The sequence below is a fragment of the Leiobunum rupestre genome, chromosome 9, assembly GCF_980474605.1.
Source record: "Leiobunum rupestre chromosome 9, qqLeiRupe1.1.hap1, whole genome shotgun sequence".
Taxonomy (NCBI): domain Eukaryota; kingdom Metazoa; phylum Arthropoda; class Arachnida; order Opiliones; family Sclerosomatidae; genus Leiobunum; species Leiobunum rupestre.
The window spans coordinates 51,322,924-51,343,223 of NC_143392.1; the positions used below are offsets into that span (position 1 = coordinate 51,322,924).

Here is a 20,300-nt window from a genome sequence, read left to right on the forward strand (position 1 = left end):
CCTCTCGTAGGTGGTACATATTTTCAATTATCGCCCGTGATTGAAAATAAACGGGCTACGGTAAATGTGAACCCTGATGACCCAAGTGACAATAAATGTTTCTTGTGGTCAATCTTGGCTAAACTACACCCAACCCAAGACCACCCTAGCCGTATTTATAATTATAAGCGTTACGAGAACGAACTTGATTTGTGCGGTATTACATTCCCATTCGAACTGGATGCTTATAAACTTAAAAAGTTCGAAGAGGTGAATAACCTATCAATTAACATTTTCGCATACGAAAAGGGTTATTTCCCGCGATATGTAAGTGAAAAACGTGTACCCGAGTGTAGGGAAATTGATTTACTTTTGGTGACAAACGGTAAAAATAAACATTACGTCTTGATCCGCCACCTAAGTCGTTTGTTCAGTGGATTCACCAAACGTGATCATAAGACGTTTTATTGTCGCCGATGTCTAAAAAGGAGCAATTCAGAGGAAATTATCAAAGTTCATATGCGCGACTGTAATGTTCACCAACCACAACGCGTGGAGATGCCAACCAAAGAACCAATTTTAAAATTCAAAAATTTTGGTTGGAGTCAAATGGTAAATAATTTAATACTTCTTTTAAATTCGAAATATTTATTTATTTGTTTCATATAGGTTCCTTACACCATTTTCGCCGATTTCGAGTCGATAATGTCAAAAATAGCGACATGTTTGCCAGACGCAACATTGTCATCGACCACGACCCTAGCCGTACATGTCACGTGTGGATTTTCATACGCAATTGTCAATCCCACTGGTACGTTTGATCACTTGAAATTCTTTTAATTCTTTATCTAATATTTATTTACTATGTAGGAAATCTCGTAAAGCACGAGACCTACAGGGGCCAAGACGGTGCGTTGAAGTTTTTGAATATGCTTTTGGACGAGTCTACGGCTATATCGGAAGCGTTGAAGGAAAACATCCCTATGCAACTTTCCGAAGCTGAAGAAACATCCTACCAAACCGCAACACATTGTTACGTCTGCGAAGAAACATTCACGAAAACTTCAATTAAAACACGTGACCATGACCATTATACAGGCGCGTATAGGGGCTGTGCGTGTCAGAACTGCAATTTGAAAATGAAGGCGCCAAAATTCATCCCGGTTTTCCTTCATAATCTGAGCAGGTAAATTAATTGTCTATATTTTTAAAGGTATTTTTACTTATGATATAAAGCATTTGTAGATATGACGCCCACCTCATTATGCAACAAATTGCAAAGATCAAAAATAAGAATATAGACTGTATCGCTACCAACAGCGAAACATACATTTCTTTCACCTTGGGTAAACTACGGTTTGTTGACAGCATCCGATTCTTGCCAGCTTCTCTCGAGACCCTCGTTGGAAATTTATCGAAAGGTGGAGCTGACAAGTTTCCGCTCTTAAACTCGGTTTTCACGTCGGAAGAGGTTAATTTACTTCTGCGAAAAGGAGTTTATCCGTATTCATATATGGATTCGGAAGATCGTTTTAAAGAAACACAACTACCACCTATCGAGTGTTTCTTCAACGATTTAACCGATGAGCCTCTGAGTGAAGCCGACTACGTACATGCGCAAAACGTCTGGAAAACTTTCCACATCGGAAATTTGGGTATGAACACTATTAAAATAATAAATATGTATAATCTTTAATTGAAAATTTTATTTTTAAAGGACGGTATCACGACATTTATGTCTTGTCTGACACATTACTTCTGGCAGACGTCTTTCAAAGTTTCCGTCGTATGTGCATGACGTATTACCGACTAGACCCCGCACATTCGTACACAGGTCCGGGTTTCGCGTGGCAGGCGGCCCTATGTATGACTAAGGTGCGTCTTGACCTTTTTCTGGATGAGGACATGCATCTTTTCATAGAAAAAGGGATACGAGGTGGAGTTTCAATGATCAGCCATCGTCTCGCACAGGGTAATAACAAGTACCTGGAAACACACGACCGTTCCAAACCAGATAGTTACATCTGTTATCTCGGTAAGAATAATCAAAGTTTTAATAATAAATTTAATTATACAAAAAAAAATAATAATTAAAAAAAAATAATAATAATTAAAAAATTAATTTCAACGATGTTATTTTAAACAGATTGTAACAATTTGTACGGTACTGTCATGTGCGACGCGTTACCAATGAAAGGTTTTGAGTGGATTGAACCCACCCCTGACTGTCAACGCGAAATTCTAAGTTGCCCCAACGACGCCTCTGAGGGATTTATTTTGGAAGTGGATTTGGAATATCCGGACGCATTACACGACGAGCATAACTGCTACCCGTTAGCTCCAGAGTCCATGTCCATTAAACCGGAAATGCTTTCCGAGTATTCCAAAACCCAGATGACTGAACTGAAAATCCCTGTTAAAGAGAGCCTACCGAAACTGGTGCCCAACCTAAACAACAAGGAGCGATACGTTGTACACTATCGCAATCTCAAGTATTACGTGGAAAAAGGTCTAAAAATCACGAAAATCCACCGAATTATGAAATTCGAACAAGGTGCCTGGTTAAAGTCATATATTGACTTTAATACGGATAAAAGGAAGATGGCCGCCAACGATTTTGAAAAGGACTTTTTCAAATTAATGAACAACGCTGTCTTTGGTAAGTAATTAAAAATTAAAATTAAAAATTTAATTTAAAATTAATTTTTTTTTTGCAGGTAAAACCATGGAAAACTTACGTTTACGTAAGGATTTTAAATTGGTTACGACACCAGAAAAGGCTGTTAAAAAAGCTAGCTCGCCCGCGTTCGAAAAGTTCACCATCTTCCAAAACGACCTTGTTGGAATTCATTCCGCCAAGAAAAAGCTTATTCTAAACCGGCCCATCTATACAGGTTTCGCCATTTTGGATCTATCGAAACTTTTAATGTATAGATTTCATTATGAGGTCATAAAGCCACAGTACGGAGAAAAGGTCAAACTTCTTTTTACCGATACTGGTACGTATACCCTCTTGTATATAGTATAGCTCATTTCTAATGATTATTTGTAATTTACAGACAGTCTCACGTATCAAATCCAAACACCGGATTTATACGAAGATTTCGCCCAACAGAAGGAAATGTATGATTTTTCTGGATACCCCAAAAATCATCCTCTGTTTGACGAAACCAATAAAAAGAGACTCGGAAAGTTTAAAGATGAAATGGACGGTACACCTATTGAAGAATTTTGCGGACTGAGACCCAAAATGTACTCTATTTTGTCCGCCAAAGGTGAGAAAAAGACTTGCAAGGGTGTGTGTAAACGTGTTGTGCAAAAGCGCGTCCGTCACGCGGAATATCGCGAGTGTCTTCTGAACCGTAAGTTAACTATCGCGGAGATGAAGCGCATAGTGAGTAATAAGCATATTGTGACGACTGTGCGACAAAACAAATTGTGTTTAAACCCGTGCGATGATAAACGTTATATTTTAGACGATGGTATATCAACGCTCGCGCACGGACATTATAAAACGAAACAATAAAATATTTTTATAACAAATTTATTGAGTATTTCTTATACATAAATTCTACAATCATACGATCATTAACATTTTTGTTTTTTGAAAATCTTTCCAATATACTAAACATTTTTATTCCCTGACACAAATTAATTGCAAAATATATACAGTAACCACCGCAAGCTTTACTAGAATTTCCTTGCAATTGAGCAGAATTATACGTGACAGTTAAGCTGTTTTTCTCTATAAAATAGTTAAATTTAAATAAATCAGGGCTGTTCCCGAAACTCTCGAAGAATGTACAATTGAGTGACCTTGAGAGATATATCAAACACCAATGTTCTCCTACCCCATTGGACGTATCAGTGTTCACGATGTAAAGTGAAGGATACGTTTTCACATTCTCGGGAAGTTTGTCGGCAGGGAAGACTCCTCTGAACAAATATTTGGTATACGGATCTTTCTTGAGTATGATTTCAAGTTGTTGCGAGTCCATTATGAACTTTGATCATATAAAACTGCTCTGTTCTTGTCGATCTCGACCAAAGATTGATATTCGGAATAGTAAATCACGCTAACTGTTGACGGCAACGATTCTCCGAATATTAATTCGAGACGAACGCTCCCGTTCTTTACCAGGTTGAAACAGTCAGTTGAACTTCCGTTGAGATCGGGAGTTAAATCGAATACGAATAGTGCGTTTCCATTGGCGAATTCATCACGGTCGATAAAATTTCCTTCGTCAATATTCCATTGCCCAGTTTGAAGAAAGAGATTAACGTATGATCGCATAAACAACTTATCTTTGAAATTTGGGTTTAACGGTTTTGCCGGGACACTACTACCATCAAGGTATAGGGCGATTTGAGTTAACGAAAAATTTTTAAAGTTAAAAGGTGACATTTTGTAGTCTCCCAAATACGCATTCTGGTCCACAAATCCGATCACCACCTTACTCGGTATTTGACCATTATATAAGTTGTCTTTGACGCATATTTTGTTCCCTTGTGAAATTGAAAATGAATTACACTCCGTACGGGTGATGGGATATTTCATTGTTGCCAATTCCAAAGTTTTAGCGTGGGATAACATAATCTCTGGCGTCAATCTAACTTTTCTGACAAACATTGATGCGTGTGTGAAAATGACTTTGCATTTTTCACCGTCTGTGTGTAAACAAAACTCGTTTGAGCTTTTGATAAACTTGAAATTTAAGTCTATCAGGTTAGGAATAAATCGATTTTGTTGACAAATATCGGCTCGTACAACTCCTATCATGTCAATCACACCTTCTTGGGCAAATTTTGCGCGTTTCGTAAATCCGTCGTTATTGAAAAACTCGTCAAATTTCCCAGCTTTGTCTTTATAGAATAGAGACGCGGTTAAGAAACTTTCCTTGGCTGGCCCACCATATGTCAAGAGCGTTTGAATCATACTCTTGTAAGGATACTGTTGAGGGCATGACGTAACTGATCTGTCACCCAATGATACGTGAACTTCGCCAAAGAGACTGTGTAAAAACAAATTTTCCGGGCCAACTTTGTCCGCAGGAGTTGTGGTTTTAGATACAGCGTCGTGAATATCGGGTTTCGGTAGAGTTCCATCTGCTTTCACAATTTTCACTTGAACTTGAAGTAAAGTATTTTTCAAATCAATGTATGTCTCCGAGTTTCCAGCGATACTAAAGATAATTGCTTGGTTTTCATTTATGTTTGATGTTGGATTATATTCAACCCATTGACTTCCTATTATGCCAGTTTGAGTATAAGGTACGTGAAATAAATCAAGTTCCGAGCTAATGCTGTTCTGCGAACTGGGGTGGGCTAACGACATTGTTCAATGATTACGAGAATATATCAGACTGAAGCAGAGAACGTCTTTTCTTCTTCCTGGTTCGAACTGAACTAATGATGGGAGACGTTTTACGTTTCCTTTTACGTCCATTTCCACTAAGTTTACTCACTGCTTCGGCGGCTCTTCTTAAGGTTTCTTTCCCCGCCTCTTTCCCCCGAGATTTTAACGCGTCTTTAATAGACACACCACTCGAGACGTCGGAAGCAATTTTTGCTCCGGTATTTAAAAATTTTCGACCAAGGAATGTGGCACCTTTTTTGAGTAAAGGCATGGCTGACCGAAATGCCGAGGCTAATATATTTCCAAGACCATATCCTCTTTGCACGGCTACTCCACGGTATACCGGAATTGATCCGTGTCCAATTTGATTTAAATAATAGTTATTATAATCGTTTACGGAAACGTGGTCTAAATTACGCGGAGACATGTTTCTCCTTTGACACGTTAACCACAAATGAACGGAAGAAAGTTTTTACACCTGATTTTATAGAGAAGTCCATGTCCTTCGAGGTCTAAAATGTAGAGTGACGTGAACTTTTCCTCTTTCGAAATGTACAGGCTGACCCATTTCACTCATAATATTAATTTCAATGGTTTGAAAATTGTTATGCGCAATAGGCATATAATGAGGTCTAGAAAACTCCTTCTCAACAGTGTCTCCGTCTTTTCCTTGAATACTTATAATACGTAATAAGGGAACGTCTGAATCTCCAACCGATCGACTTTGTATGATATCGGAGTATATGAACAGAGAATGTAACCCAGCGTCCATATCACAACTAAAAGGAGCTGTCATTGAAGTAACTACAGTTACATCTTTGCCTGGAATTCTCGTGAATCCTAATATAATGGCGATTTCATGTGGTATGTAAACTTGATTCATTCCTTTAATTTCGATAACCACCCGCCGATTAGGTTTATTGTAATAAAACTCGACCCTTGAGTTAATTTTTTGTCCGTCATCATCGAGTGACATAATCTCTAGTAATTCTTCGGTAGAGCCATAATATCCGGGAGGTATAAGAATGCTTATATCACGCATTTCATCTTTGAGATCTCTCTTCACAAAATTTTCGGGGTTCTTTTCCGTCTTCTTGATTGACTGTTTTTTAGACTTCTTAGTTATAGGTTCTTCCAAGGAGTCTATAGTATCTTCTACAGTATTCCAAATTCGAACTAAACATTCTTCATTAACGTTATTCCACGTTCTAGGATAACTTATTTCGGCTAGACCAACTTCGTACGCTCCATCAAGTTTAATGGGTTCGGGTAAATACGTCCTGAACTTGCTTATAGTGTTGTTTTTGAAATAACGTATAGAAGAGTCCGAGGGTAGTGTTATATAGAAACTCATAGTACTACGATTTCTTGCACCCAAGAGTCAAAATCTGAACTGTAACCACGCCAACGTACTAAAAGTTCTTTCGTTCCGTCGGGTTTAGTTCTTTTTCTCAAAACTTTATCTATTTTAAACAAACAGTTATCAAGGTCTTTCCCGATTTTCTGTATTTCATCCTTGTAGAACACTCCTGAAATGAACTCAGTTTTCAAATCCTCCAGTTTATATACCGGAGGGTCTCTTGGTATGCACTGCGCTACTTTGAATATTTCCTCGGTATAATTGGCTTTGTAACCCTTTTCGAACGTAGTTTTATTCTTGCTTATACGAACCAAGTCACCTATTTCAAAAGGGAACGAGACTGGGGGTGAAAAATTAACTTTCCCATATAGGTTCTGCCACACTTGTTTAGAATTTTCATTCTTCACTTCAACGGGTTTGCATTTAATAGATTTGTGGTAGTTGTTATTATAAGCTTCCAATAAATCTGGTAAAACGTCGATATATTTGTGCGTATCTTTCTCCGTAAAATATCTGTACATTCGAGACTTCAATGTTCGATTGAATCGTTCTATAATACTAGATTTTACTTCGGAGTGCGTTGCGAAAAACTTGATTCCTCTACGTTTTAATTCACCTTGAACTTCTTTGCATAGAAACTCGTTACCGTGATCAGTCTGTACAACCTTCGGCTGTCGACCTGATTCTAAAATAGATTTGAATGACTTTACCATAGTTGATCCTTTCTTATCCTTGGTAGCCACAGCGAATGCGTATTTGCTAAATACATCTATACAACATAAGATATATCGGTATCCACTATTGTGATTTTTTATATCTTGCATGTCTGCCAGATCAAGTTGCCATTGTTCGTCTATCCCATACACTATCGTCTTGTTTCTTCGAAAATTGTGTCTCACTGGTCGGTGTAACGTGTACGTATCTTGGCGTTTTAAAAATTCTCTCACGTCGTTTATGTTAACTTTAATTCCCCTCTCTCTGGCAGCTCGATAGAGACCACGAATGCCTCCGTAACTACCGGCGTCCTTTACATTGAAGTATATTTCTTCTAACTTATCCATTCATCGTACAGTTCATTTTCCGTTCGTGATACCAGTACGCGAAATCAAATAGTTCAAAAACGATAATAATAAATAATAACAAAAACGCCGTAATAACTTTGGGTGATTTCAAGTATGATATCGATAAAGAGGTTATCAACCCAGACGGAGTAGGATCGGTGCCACCTTCCATGTTGAGGTATAATTCGTGAATGAAAGAACTGAAACCTGATATATTATTATATTCTTTATTTCAAATTTATCCAACTCAATAATCCATTGCCATACATTGATTCGGGACTTGGAGGTAAATAATCTGAATCATCGTACACCTTTTCTGGTGAATCGTTAGAAATAATAGGTACATTTTCAATAGGGGATTCAAAGGGGAATTTATTTTTTACAAGTGATTTGGGTACATTTTCCTTGGCCAACAATTTATAAAAGTTATCTAATCCAACAATTTCATGTTTTGGTTTGGTTTTGTATCCTTTAACTGATTCGTGTAAAATATCCATGATATTAGATCTAACTATAGGACGTCCTTTATAAATAAGTTCACCACTGGTGGACCATTCAATTTTACTGTTTCTTTCAATCCACTTGTACAAAGCAATGACGGGTTTTAGATGTGAATCTGGTATCGCGATAGCTATTTCCGAATACCAGTCTTTCTTTCTTTTCGGTTCTTCAACGAGTTTCGCTTTCTTAGTTCTTTTGTTGAGTTGTAATAAATGGTTGTACAACTCTACTTTTTGTGATTGATTAAGATTTTGATTATTTAAAACCGTTTTCGTATCCAAGTTTTCGTCAAGTTTTGGTTGCGAATTGAGTCGTCGATAAACGTCTTCGGGGACTAAGATCATCTTCCTAGCCATTTTTGATAGCTCTACTTATAGCCGCGCCTGCAGCACTGCTCACAATTGAAAGAAGTGGTGCTAAGAGTAACGGTAAAAAACCTCCCTTCTGTATTAGAATCTTTTTCCGTTTTGCGATTGTAGTGGGTTTAGATATCTTCCGCAAAATATGACAATGTCGCTTCAATCGCTTCTTATGATCATCTGACAGTTTTACATTGCCACGCAGAACATTTATACAGCATTCCACAATAGCTTTAATCGCGTCGTTATTAGCATATTTGATGGCGGCATTTCTTTGACACGAATTACACTTAGACAGATATTTTAAAAACTCCTTATGATTATGAATTCTCTTCATTTTGGGATAAAAACGGCAGCCTCTTCTCCTGGTATAAGTCCGGTTCGTAGTCTGTGATCGTCTGACGTAGTTGGTTTCAAATCCACCCATAAATACCCAAAGTCTCTAGCGATTGCTTGATGAAAGGCGTCGATGACGTATTTACTGTTAGTTGGGGAAATCTGTCTAGCCAAATGAAATATCGCCGATTTGTCACGTGGTGTCTTGAAAATTATCAGATAGTGCGCGTTTAAATTCAACGTTCTAATTTCCTTCCCAGGATAATACAAATTTTGCATAAGTACAAAAACCGACGTGTTTTTATGATGAGAACCTCTTATAAACAAATTCGTGACATCCTTGTTATTTGATATTTCACAAAGTAAATCATCAAGAATAACAAAATTCTTGACATTTGGGTCTAAAATTTTAACGTCTAATAACCCTTCGTGAAATTCAACGGTGGGTGTATCATCTAATACCGAATTAAACAGTTTGGGTTGATATTCCGTATAGCACCATATAATTCTCTCTGGTGGGGGTGAAATACACGTATCTTTATATTTGATAAGACTAGCCACGAAAAAGGATTTCCCAGACTGAGTCGCACCCGCGATCAGACCGTTAAAAGGATGTTGCAACCTGAAATCCATTTTAAAGAATGACACATTTTTCTCAAATCAAATAGTTTTTATTCACAAAAGTTGTTTAGCGTTACAGACTATTCTGGCGACCATGCATTTACAAAATTCTTCATTTAAAAAGGTTTTTAAAGTAAAAATTTTATAAATCTCAATGTAGTCAAGATTTCTTATCGCAGTGTCGTAGTTCATTTCAACACGCATATCCCAGTCTTCTAGACAGTTGTGTTGAGTCTGTGACGGATGGTCCACGGTACATCCGTAGCAACACTGGCGGATATTAACACGCAACTGTTCCAAAATAGTGTCCTTTAAAAGGTCATATATCCTATTTGCTTCATTTAGGTATGTTACAACGTCTTTATACATATCCATTAGCACTTTGGTGAGAGCGTAACCAATGGCGAAACCCTTCTTGGTTGGGAAAAACTTGCCGTACAATTCACCGTACCCCGGAACCATCTCCCGGATATCCAAAATTTTTCGATTCTGATACGTTCTTAGTTCAACACGTTTCGTCTCGGAACCGCTGAAAAAGCACGATGATCCTGGGGCGTCATCCTTCTCGAAGAAAGCTAGTATTTCATCCTTCTTTTGGTATAACTCATGAAAATCGGCTTCGTCTAAGGTGATTCCCGTAGCACTATCTCGGAGTCCCAGACGCACATCTAGTGTAGACGTAACCTCGATGAATTTCTCTGACGAGACGGCGAACAAAACTTGGGCAAACATGCTATGAAAATTTATATGTTAGGAACATACACAAAATATTTACTAAGTAAAAAAACTAATATACTTACATAGATGATTTCGTGTTGATACTTGTTCCGTAGAATGTTCTTTTACCAAGATCCCACCTATATTTATACTATAACATTACGGTGGAGATGTAACATTGCTAGTTCACCACCTGTAACACCCCTGCCTTTGTACGTTCACCACCTAAGTATTACGTCACTCTTTCGTTAAACATAACTTTGCTAGTTCACCCTACCTTTGGCTGTTCACCACCACGGTACTCGCGGGCGGTGCGGGCGGTGCGGGTGGGACGGGTGGGACGGGCGGGACGGGTGGAGGCCTTCCACTGTATACTCCCTGGGACCGGCTCGAAGACCCTACTATAGATATTTGAACAAGGATAATTTTTTTTTCGCCAAGCATTTTGCTTAAACTCGCCACTAGATGGTGCTGCAGCACATTAACTCCTTTACGGTACAACCGATCACCATGTAAATTGATATTCATAGATATTTGATAACGGATAATATTTTCTCTTCGTCCATTTTGCTATAACTCGCTGCAGTGCATCAATTTCTATACCGTTCCCATAGCCATAAAAATTAGTATGCTTGTTATAACAATTACATAGCGAATAGAATAGTGAAAAATATAGATCATTCACGTGAACTATTATTAAAAATGTACATAGTTCATAAAAATAATTCATTTTTCCACATAAACAAACAGCTAGTTTATTATAAATTCATTTTAAAATTGTTCAATAGAATTGGATAGCAAATACAGATAAGGAAACCAGGTCATACTACGCGCGTGTCATAGAACTTAACAATGTCAAGATTCGAACACAGTTTACTATAAATGTTCCCATAGTGGCCACCTTACAGAATTGCAGCCTCGGAAAATAGCCTTTAATACACAAGGATCCCTAAAATTAACGCTTAATGCACTGCAGACATTGTATTGAAAGAAGCTGATGGCCAATATACAGCAAAATTTTGTTTTCCACATTTTAAGCATGAATCTGAGCTGATATACAGGGTGTTTCAAAAGGTCATGGGAAAAAATTAAGGAGTTGTAGGGGGTGATTTGAGAAGTATGCCAGTTTTTTCCCAATTTTCCTTCGATTAGTTAAAAGAGCGTCAGAGAGATTCAAAGTGTGGAAGTAGGCTTCAACAAGCACAAAACCCACTGAACATTGCGGGCAACCCGTGGTCGACCAACTTCGTTCCTGTTCTGTAAATGAAATAATATGTTTTTACGGACTGGTCACAAAGAACTTCAAGTAAAAAATTAAGTAACGTACCCAGAATTTGCCAGTCACACATTATCAACGATGAACATTGGAAATAGTCAATGGGACGGGGATGCGCCGGTTCGGGTAACTTTCCTGGAAGAGACGTTGAGCAGCCAAAGCATTTTAATCCGCTAGTCCATTAATGAAATGAATATCCGCCAGTTCTTCCGACGTGAACTGCAGGGTTGCAGTTTGAAAGTGATCAGAAATCGTGGTCCATCACGATTTTAATTACTGTTTAAGCTTACTTTTTTACGCGGCTTACCTCGTTTTATTAACAAAGTCCTTTTTAACCTATCACGCGTACTCAAACCTTAATGTCCGCATTTCCCTGCTGCTTGGTTTTGTGCTTGTTGCAGCCTACTTCCAGGGGCTAGTAAGCCACACTGCGAAGCTCTCTGGTGCTTTTTTAACTCATCGTAAGTAAATGAAAAAAAAAACATGCATAATTCTCAATTCATTAAACGATTTGCAAAATCGTTTGAAACACCCTGTATATCTCATTATCGACTAATTACGTTCTCGGTCCATTTCGAAATAACGTGTCTGGAGAAAAACTAGAAAGAATTCATTTACTCACATCTAAAGATCTTTCTAATATTGAAAAGGAATTTTCGCTTAAGTGCAAAAATCCACGAATGATGCACTTTATGTAGCTGCCTGGGTGGAAGAAATGGCATGCGAAGGTGTGGATAATTCCGTTTTGTCCTATAAGCCCAGTGGCGGCTTAAGAAGGATGGGTCCCCGGGGTGGCAATGTTTTGTGACACCCCCAGGACCGTTAAGAAAATTTCACCGGTCCTACATCTTTCACCCCCCCCCCCTCGAGCCCAAACTCATTCTTCAAGTTTAATCATTCTGATTTTCACCCCCCTCAAGCTTCTCCGATGGCACCCCTGGCTACCCTGGTACCCGGGGCGGACCGCCCCCTCGCCCCCCGTTACGCCGCCACTGTATAAGCAACATGATAAATACTGAAAGCCATTTGGAAGCTGAAGATTTTTTCCTTATAACAAAGACTGAAGAACAATGTGATATGTTGAAACACTATGGAAACCAAATTATCATTTGCGTCGAATCCACTAACGGAAGGAATGCGTATGACTTTAGTCTACCTAGTTTAATGGTTGAAGGGTTTCCCGTTGCTTTTATCTTTTGAAAGTTTTGGCAGCTACATGTAAGCGAGTGTTCATCAATCACGCTAGATCATAGACGAAGAACGGTTAGACCCTGGACAAGCTCTCTCTTTACTGTGGAAGGCGTACGCCACGTGTTCAGGGTTTACGCATTCTTCGTCTATGGTTAGATCAAAAAGTAAAAAAAAATAAGGTCAAGGTTTTCATGTCCGACATCACTGAAACGTTTTATACTGCGTGGAAGTTTGCAATGGGGGACTTTGAGTGACGTCTACTTTGCACTTGGCATGTTGAACCTGCATGGAAAACAATTTCAATAAAATTAAAGGCTCAGAGAAACCAACTTGCGTGTACAAATATCTTAGGGCTTTACTTCAGAGTTCGTACAAGACCTGGAAAACCTGAAAAAGTCAGGGAATTTGAAAATGTTTCCAAAAGGTTAGGGAAAAGTCAGGGAATTTGAAAATGTTTCAAAAGATCAGGGAAAAGTCGGGGAATTTGAAAATTATTCCCAAATATTGTACCAAAAATAAGGGAATTTTAAAATGACCCCCAAAAATAAGACAAATAAATTTATGAAAGAAAATATTTTTCAACATTTTAACTTACAGGCTCAAAACATTCATTTGTTCTCTAAAAATGGTCTGGGGAAATTTGTCAATTTGGTCAGGGGAAACCTGAAATTGTCAAAAAAATTAATTCCGGAAATTGTGTACGAAGACTGTACTAGAATAGTCGGATGAACTTAAATTCAAGGAAATTATATTCGAAATAGTTGAACAACTATAAGATGATGAGGAAACATCTCATTTTGGAAAGTACTTCGAAGATAGTTTATTTAAATAGACCAGATACATGGGCACACTGCTTCAGAGAATGAATGGGTATAAATTGGAAGTTTGCATTAAGTCTTAAAGCATGTTTACATTTGAACGGAAAGTAAAACGTCCCCACGTCCTTCGGCGGCTGCGGTTATCAGAGTTAAATAAAGTAATTTTTATCATTTTTTTCCCTTTTATTTGGGGAAACCATTTTCTCTTAAATTTTGATAGAAAGGAACAGGATAAAACAGATTCCGTTATGGGTAATCTTGATTTTCAAGAAAAATAAAAATAAACTAAAAAAGGAGGATAATAAAATAAACAAAACAAATCACATCAGAAGTAAATTATTTATGTAGAAGGAGTGTGACTTCTTAGGGTAACTTTTCAACTTTCAAAAGAAACTTTTGTGATGCCAGAAACAATAATGTTACGGTATATGTACACAAAAATCAACAATAATATAATTAATTATTGATAATTACAATTATTCATATTATCATAAGTAACATAATAATATATTATGTTACTTTGATATTATAATACTGGTCCATTGTGGGCGCCATTGACTAAATATGCGACGCATTTTAAATGAAGCCGACGGTTCAAATCAGCAATTATAAAGTGAAACAAGGTGTGCGGTCAAAGGTGGATTATTCCAAGCGTTACGGTTAGTCTCTACGCCAAAAAAACGAGTACGCCTCTGGCCGCAGTCGCGAACGACGTAGTTGTATTCCAGTTTTGGGAGGCCTAAGATATAGACACACAATAATGAGTCGTCTTACTTTCTCAAAACCATGTACAAACTATGTCGGTCCTTTTTATAACTAAAATCGTTTTTATAAGAATTTAATAATATATATAATTGTATGCAAAGTAAGTTGCTTCTAACATCAATTTAAATTAAGTGGAATCTCTTTCAAGTTATCTAATTAATTGATTAAAACACTCTAATTTGGATTAGATTTAAAAATGGTTTAGAAATATTTATCTCACAGGCTTGTAAAATTATAAAACTTTTCAATTAAATTGTTAATACTAGTTAGTGACACCTTTAATATTTTTACACTTTTTACCTCTCCGAGGGAAAAAAGTCCTCTAGGAGGGGTTATACAACCAGCGTGTCTGTCTGTGGGTCTGTGGGTCTATCAGGCCTGCGAACGCGTTCGCATTTTCGGTGCAAAGTGTAATCACGGCGTACGCAGTTTCTCAAAGGGTTGGCAAAACCACCGTGTGACGGTGAGCGTTAACGGATGCATTTGCGGTTTTGTTTGGATGGTGTTTTTTCGCTCACCGTCGTGACGGTTTGGTGTATTACGTTTTTTTAATGTTTATGCGTAGGTTATGAGTGTTGAATTTGTTGTGTTTGTGTTCTGATGGTTGTGCATGCTGAGTCTGTTGTGTTTATATGGGCGTTTTCTCTCAAACTTCTTCTTAATGACTTTGGGACGGACCGAGTGCTGAGTGTAATGCAGGGTTTCCACCAGTTGTACACGGTATTCGTCTTAGTATCAATTTGCGATCGCATCGGGCGGGATTTGAACCCGACACCTCCTGATTGACAGGCGGACGTTCTACCACAGAACCACCGACACTTGTTACGCTTTATTGAAAATTAGACCTTCAGCTTTATCGGAAGCGTATTTAATAGAGTACGAAATTTTGGTTTAATTGAAATAGAATTGAAATTGAAATTATTGCATCGAAGAAATTCTAATTTAGCGTTTCTCTATTGATTAAAAACAAATGCGCCACCCAGGTTTCGAACCCAGACCATTCGGCTTGGCAGTCGAGCGCTCTACCACAGAACCACCGATAGCTGCTTATATTCACTGAAATTAAGACAGGCATCGTAAGCATAATAGGTAATAAAGTCTTTTTTTATTAATGAATTTATGACGGCCTAATCTGTTTTTTTTTAAAGGTTAAATCTTGTTTTAACGCAGTCAGCCGAGATTAGATGGTTAAAGGGTAGACCCTGTGGGTGGTCCACTTTGTGAGTTTTTTTGTTATTTATTTACGGGTATTATTAACGACCTATATATAGTTGTGTTCATTCAAAGGAGATAATTTAACGTTAATTGCTTTAAGAGCTGGCGGTTAGTCAAGTGGCTCTCTGTGCTTTGTTGATGGTAAGGTTTTTGCTTCTTGTAAATATATTTGGTGTGGATATTTGGATATCTACGATTTCTAACGCAGTCAATGATTTCTTGGGTGTGCGAGTCATTATATGATATTGGAAATTGGACGGCATTGGTCTTTTTCATGCGGTATGTGTCACAACGTCAACTGGAAGTTGAAATAAAATGAGCGTTAAAGATTCGGCAAGTATTTCGTAAGCGAGAAAAATACAAATACCATCTGTAGATGTTTCTTTCATTAAAATTTGCTTAGTATTATATTCAACTGATAAACATGTACTGTAAAAAGGGTTAAATTCAATTGTGCATTGTTTTAGTGAATCTAACTCGCTGTTGTAACTACTTAATTTATAATATTCTGAATAAATTAATCTCGATTGTTTCGTCTAAATTATTTAAATTAAAATTAAAATTTTATACCGGGCAGGATTTGAACCGAGAATACGTTTTTCGTAAATAACTCTGAATTGCGGAGATATCTTGGGGGGTCGTATCGAGAAATTAATACCACTAGGGACCATATTTCCGAGGAGAGGTATATTTTGGCTTGCCAACTTGTTTATTACGTAAAAAATAATTTTTTTCCCAATCAACTTCATACTTAAATAACAGGGCGGTTTTACGTTCAGATAAGTGATGTTTTACAAAATTTCAAAATTGTTGTGGTTGAGTAAATTTATTTGATAGGTGAAATTTTATCATTTTTTTCAAAATAGTTTCACAATTTAGGAATAATTATTTTTTCACCACAAGGTGCTAGATCCATTTTTTTGTATTGATAATTTGTGTATCATCATCTGAAACCTTCGAATTCCTTTAGTTCGATGGGGAAAGACCTGTTTTTCACTGAAAAACGTTACTTGAAATATTGACAAGTTGGGCAAGCCAAATTAAAATTGTTTGATACGGGAGAAAGGTAGTCTCCCACATTGTCTCGAAAACATAGCCTACTTATCAAAATTGTCAATCATTATTGTTGTTGCGAACGTTTTTAAGCCTTTAAAAAAGGTTTATGAATGGGGTATGCGAGTACTACAGCCATTTTTGAGGTGGATAAGTAATTGGAGATTACTCGTCGATTGCCGAGTACCATCATTATTGAATATTTGGGTGCCCGATTACTCGAATAAACTGCTCTGTAAACTCGTTAAGTATTATTTTCTCTATCCTCGTTGCTACAAAGTTCAAAGAGGGGTTTTTACAACTTTTGGGGGGGGGGGGGCAATAAACGGTACCTACAAAGTTGTGGAAGCTGGTTCATTTTAGATAAAGGAATATTTTTCAGCATTGAAAGTTACTTTTTACACCTTTTAAAGTGTATTTACTAATTTCTTGAATAAAACAAGCCCCTAATCCAGTACTTGATAACCCGACTCGTACAAAATATTACTCTTTGTGTTTTTTGCTTCTCAACTCGAATAAGATAACATTTCCCCTTAATTAGGTACTCGATTACTCGACTTGACTTCAATATTACTCGACTCAAATACTCGATGAAAAATATTTATATTCGATAACTGACTCGATTGACTGAAACCACTAATCACACAGCCCTAATTTTGAAACATCTAAATAGACGTAAATTGTTTTAAGTTTACGTTTATTTTTGGTATTTAAATGAAACTCACTTCCGATTAAACATCATCGAGATCGACAATCTTTCGAAATGTGGGTTGTTATTCAAAAGTGGAGCGTACCAAAATCCAAAAAGGGTGTGTGAGATTTATAAAATGTGACACCCAAACCGAAGGAAGTACCTCAAAGCGAGCTGACCGTGATTTTCAGCAGTTTGGTTATGTAGAGCCTAGGTTTCATAGATTGGGTCAGCCCAATTTTGCCTTTGAGAACACTGTTCTTGCATATTTTGCCTAATAACCTCAAACAAGTTGCGTGACCACGAGTGCCGATCTAGGTTGCAGGAAAAATTCTGTTTGGGAAATTTTACGCAAATATAGGAGTTAAGTGGGTTTAATAAAGACTATGCAGAAATAAATATACTAAAAGTTTATTAATACTGATTAGGAAAAACAAGACTGATCATTCAAACATTTCATTTACGGCTGAAGTAAAAACAAGAGTGAGTAAGAAACTCTCAACTAAGTACAGGTAGTTATGACGGGAGTAGCTTAGGGCACCACCTAGTGACCAGATATATTACTGTTAAAGTATATAGTTTTACAATAGGTACCATCCACACAGAGGTACGCTTCACAAAGGATTGAGTGATGAAGATTTCAAAGACTTTACGACTTCTGCCCCTGGCTGCTCAAGGTGGCTTACGACGATCCCCAATTTACGCGCTATTTTATCGACACCCACGAATGATCTTGTTCTAGAGAAAGACTTTTCAACAATCAAAACGATCCAATGAGGCAGGATAAAAACCCTCACTGAGGATTCAAACTTCATCAACAACTTCAGTTCCATGCAGCGCTAAAATGTTTGAGTTGGACTTTTAGGAAATCGTTTTATTGGTCCAGTGTTCCTGCCTCAAAACCTCAATGGTCCGAACTAGTGGCGCGTTTGACAGAAAGAGCTTGCAGATACAATCGACAATCTAAATATGACTGAGAGACGCCGAATTTAGTTTTACACAGAGGTGAGTAACTTCCTGAAAAAGGTATTTACTCATTGATGGGTCGGAAGAAATGGCCCAGTTCTTTGGCCTGCAAGGTCTCCCGATCTGGCACCGCTACACATTTTTCTGTGGGGGTTTATAAAAAAAAGGATTTACTCAACTCCTTTTGAAACAAGCGCCGAATTTCGCCGGAGAATTGAAATTGCTTGTCAAGAAGTAACAGCAGAAATGATAAAGCGCGCATTTCGTGATATGATTGTCCGAGCTCAACCTTTATGCTACCGTCCCAACGCCTTTACTTTATCTGACTATCCAATTTATGAATAAATCAATCGGGTCCGCTGATTTGGCGGCATATATTTGAACCGTTGTTGAACGTGCCGTACAATTTCGAAGTGAACTAATTATATCAGGTCCTTGATAGCCGGTAGTCATAACCACGATAATTATATATGCAGGGTATTTCAAATCGGGATGTGTTCTTTGGGTCCAGATGAGTTGCAAATGTCTGATTATAATGGTCCCACAGTGCTTCCTTTAAGAGACATGGGCTTCGAAAATGTACCATCTAAAACAACTAAAATCGCTCAAATGTACGAACTATATTCTGGCTTGAACCAAATTGTTTGCATTAAAGACAAATTTGATTTTTATTGATTAATCGATCAAATTGTTAACAAGTGTCAAAAGTTGATTAGTTAACGGTTGAAAGTACGTTTTGTTAAATAATGATTTTAGAAATGGCAACTTAATTTATATGACTCGATACCATTCAAAAACCAAGTTGTTAATTTTTAAAGTCCTCTTGATTATGTCGCTTATATGAAGTCATTCGCAGCCCGTCCTTGCAAACCCTACCAGAATTTTGTTTGATCAAAGTTTGAATCTCAAGGTATAAAAAATACTTTTAGTGTTTCGAAAGAAAAATTAATTCCGTCAACTAACCTAAGCCAAAATTATCTTCAAAATCCACGTTTTTTGAAGTAAAAAAATCCCAAGGGAGAGTGTTCCCTTACGGACCATTTTCAAGAAACACTTTTCACCGCCCGCGCAAAACGCTCAGGCTGATCCGCCACAGCCTCTTACGCCCACTTAGCTCTAAAAATCTATTTTGAGTTTGTATCGTTCGTCACGAATCGCGCCGTCAGCAACCCATAAACTTTTGAACTTCGAGCCTACTCCACTGGGTTTGCCAGCCTGTCTTTCTCCCACCCAATTGGGCCATTTATACCAATTTTGATCTCTACATGTTTAAAAAAAGGATATATAGTTTTTATGGCCCCATTAATATTTAACGTACTTATCAGAGTGATAATCGATTCGGCTTTTGACTAATGCTTCCAGCCTCGATAAGTGAACTGTTATTTTGTCTGACAACACCAACGTTTTTTCAACCATATCAAACTCATAGTATGGCTAGTTTTGGTAATTGTGACTAATACGTGAAACTATAAAGTCCGGGCGGCTGAAAAGATTGTACTCACTTGACTTTCTGGAAAACTGCGTTTATTATTCATTTTCTTTGTTTAATGGCTGTTTAAATTTTGATTGATTCATGTAAATTATGTTATTATTATTATTATTATTTATAAGGTGCAAGTTAATTAGCTTTCTGCAGCATCTGGAAGAAATGATTTTTTTCTTTACCGTCGCATGGCCAACTATGAACACGAGTTACCGAATCGAAGTTGACTGTGATATGGTAGTCACGTGATTTAGTTTTTCCATTTTAACAAGTTGGCTAAGACCAAATTTACTTGATAGTTTCGCCTATTGAAACAGACGAATTTAATAAAATGCGGAAAACTCATGACTGGTCGACACTTGACAAAAGTTCTTATCAGATTCGAAACGTTGTGTCATCGCCGGTTGTAGACGTTAAAACATCATGGCTTAATAAATTGTAATGATTTTAAATAATAAAATAAAAGCAGTGTTTTCCGTAATTTTATTAAATGTGTCTGTTATATCAAACTCAGTTTAGCCGATTTGAAACAAACTGTATATAACAGCTGTA

General features: G+C 37.4%; 1 protein-coding gene across 1 annotated transcript; it reads right to left on the bottom strand.

Moving 5' to 3' along the window:
• Positions 1-3,976: 3,976 nt before the first annotated feature.
• Positions 3,977-5,314, bottom strand: LOC149930852 (uncharacterized protein F54H12.2-like). Its single transcript, XM_090157951.1, has one exon. It carries the CDS (start codon positions 5,312-5,314, stop codon positions 3,977-3,979), a length of 1,338 nt encoding a protein of 445 aa, XP_090014077.1.
• Positions 5,315-20,300: the final 14,986 nt, after the last annotated feature.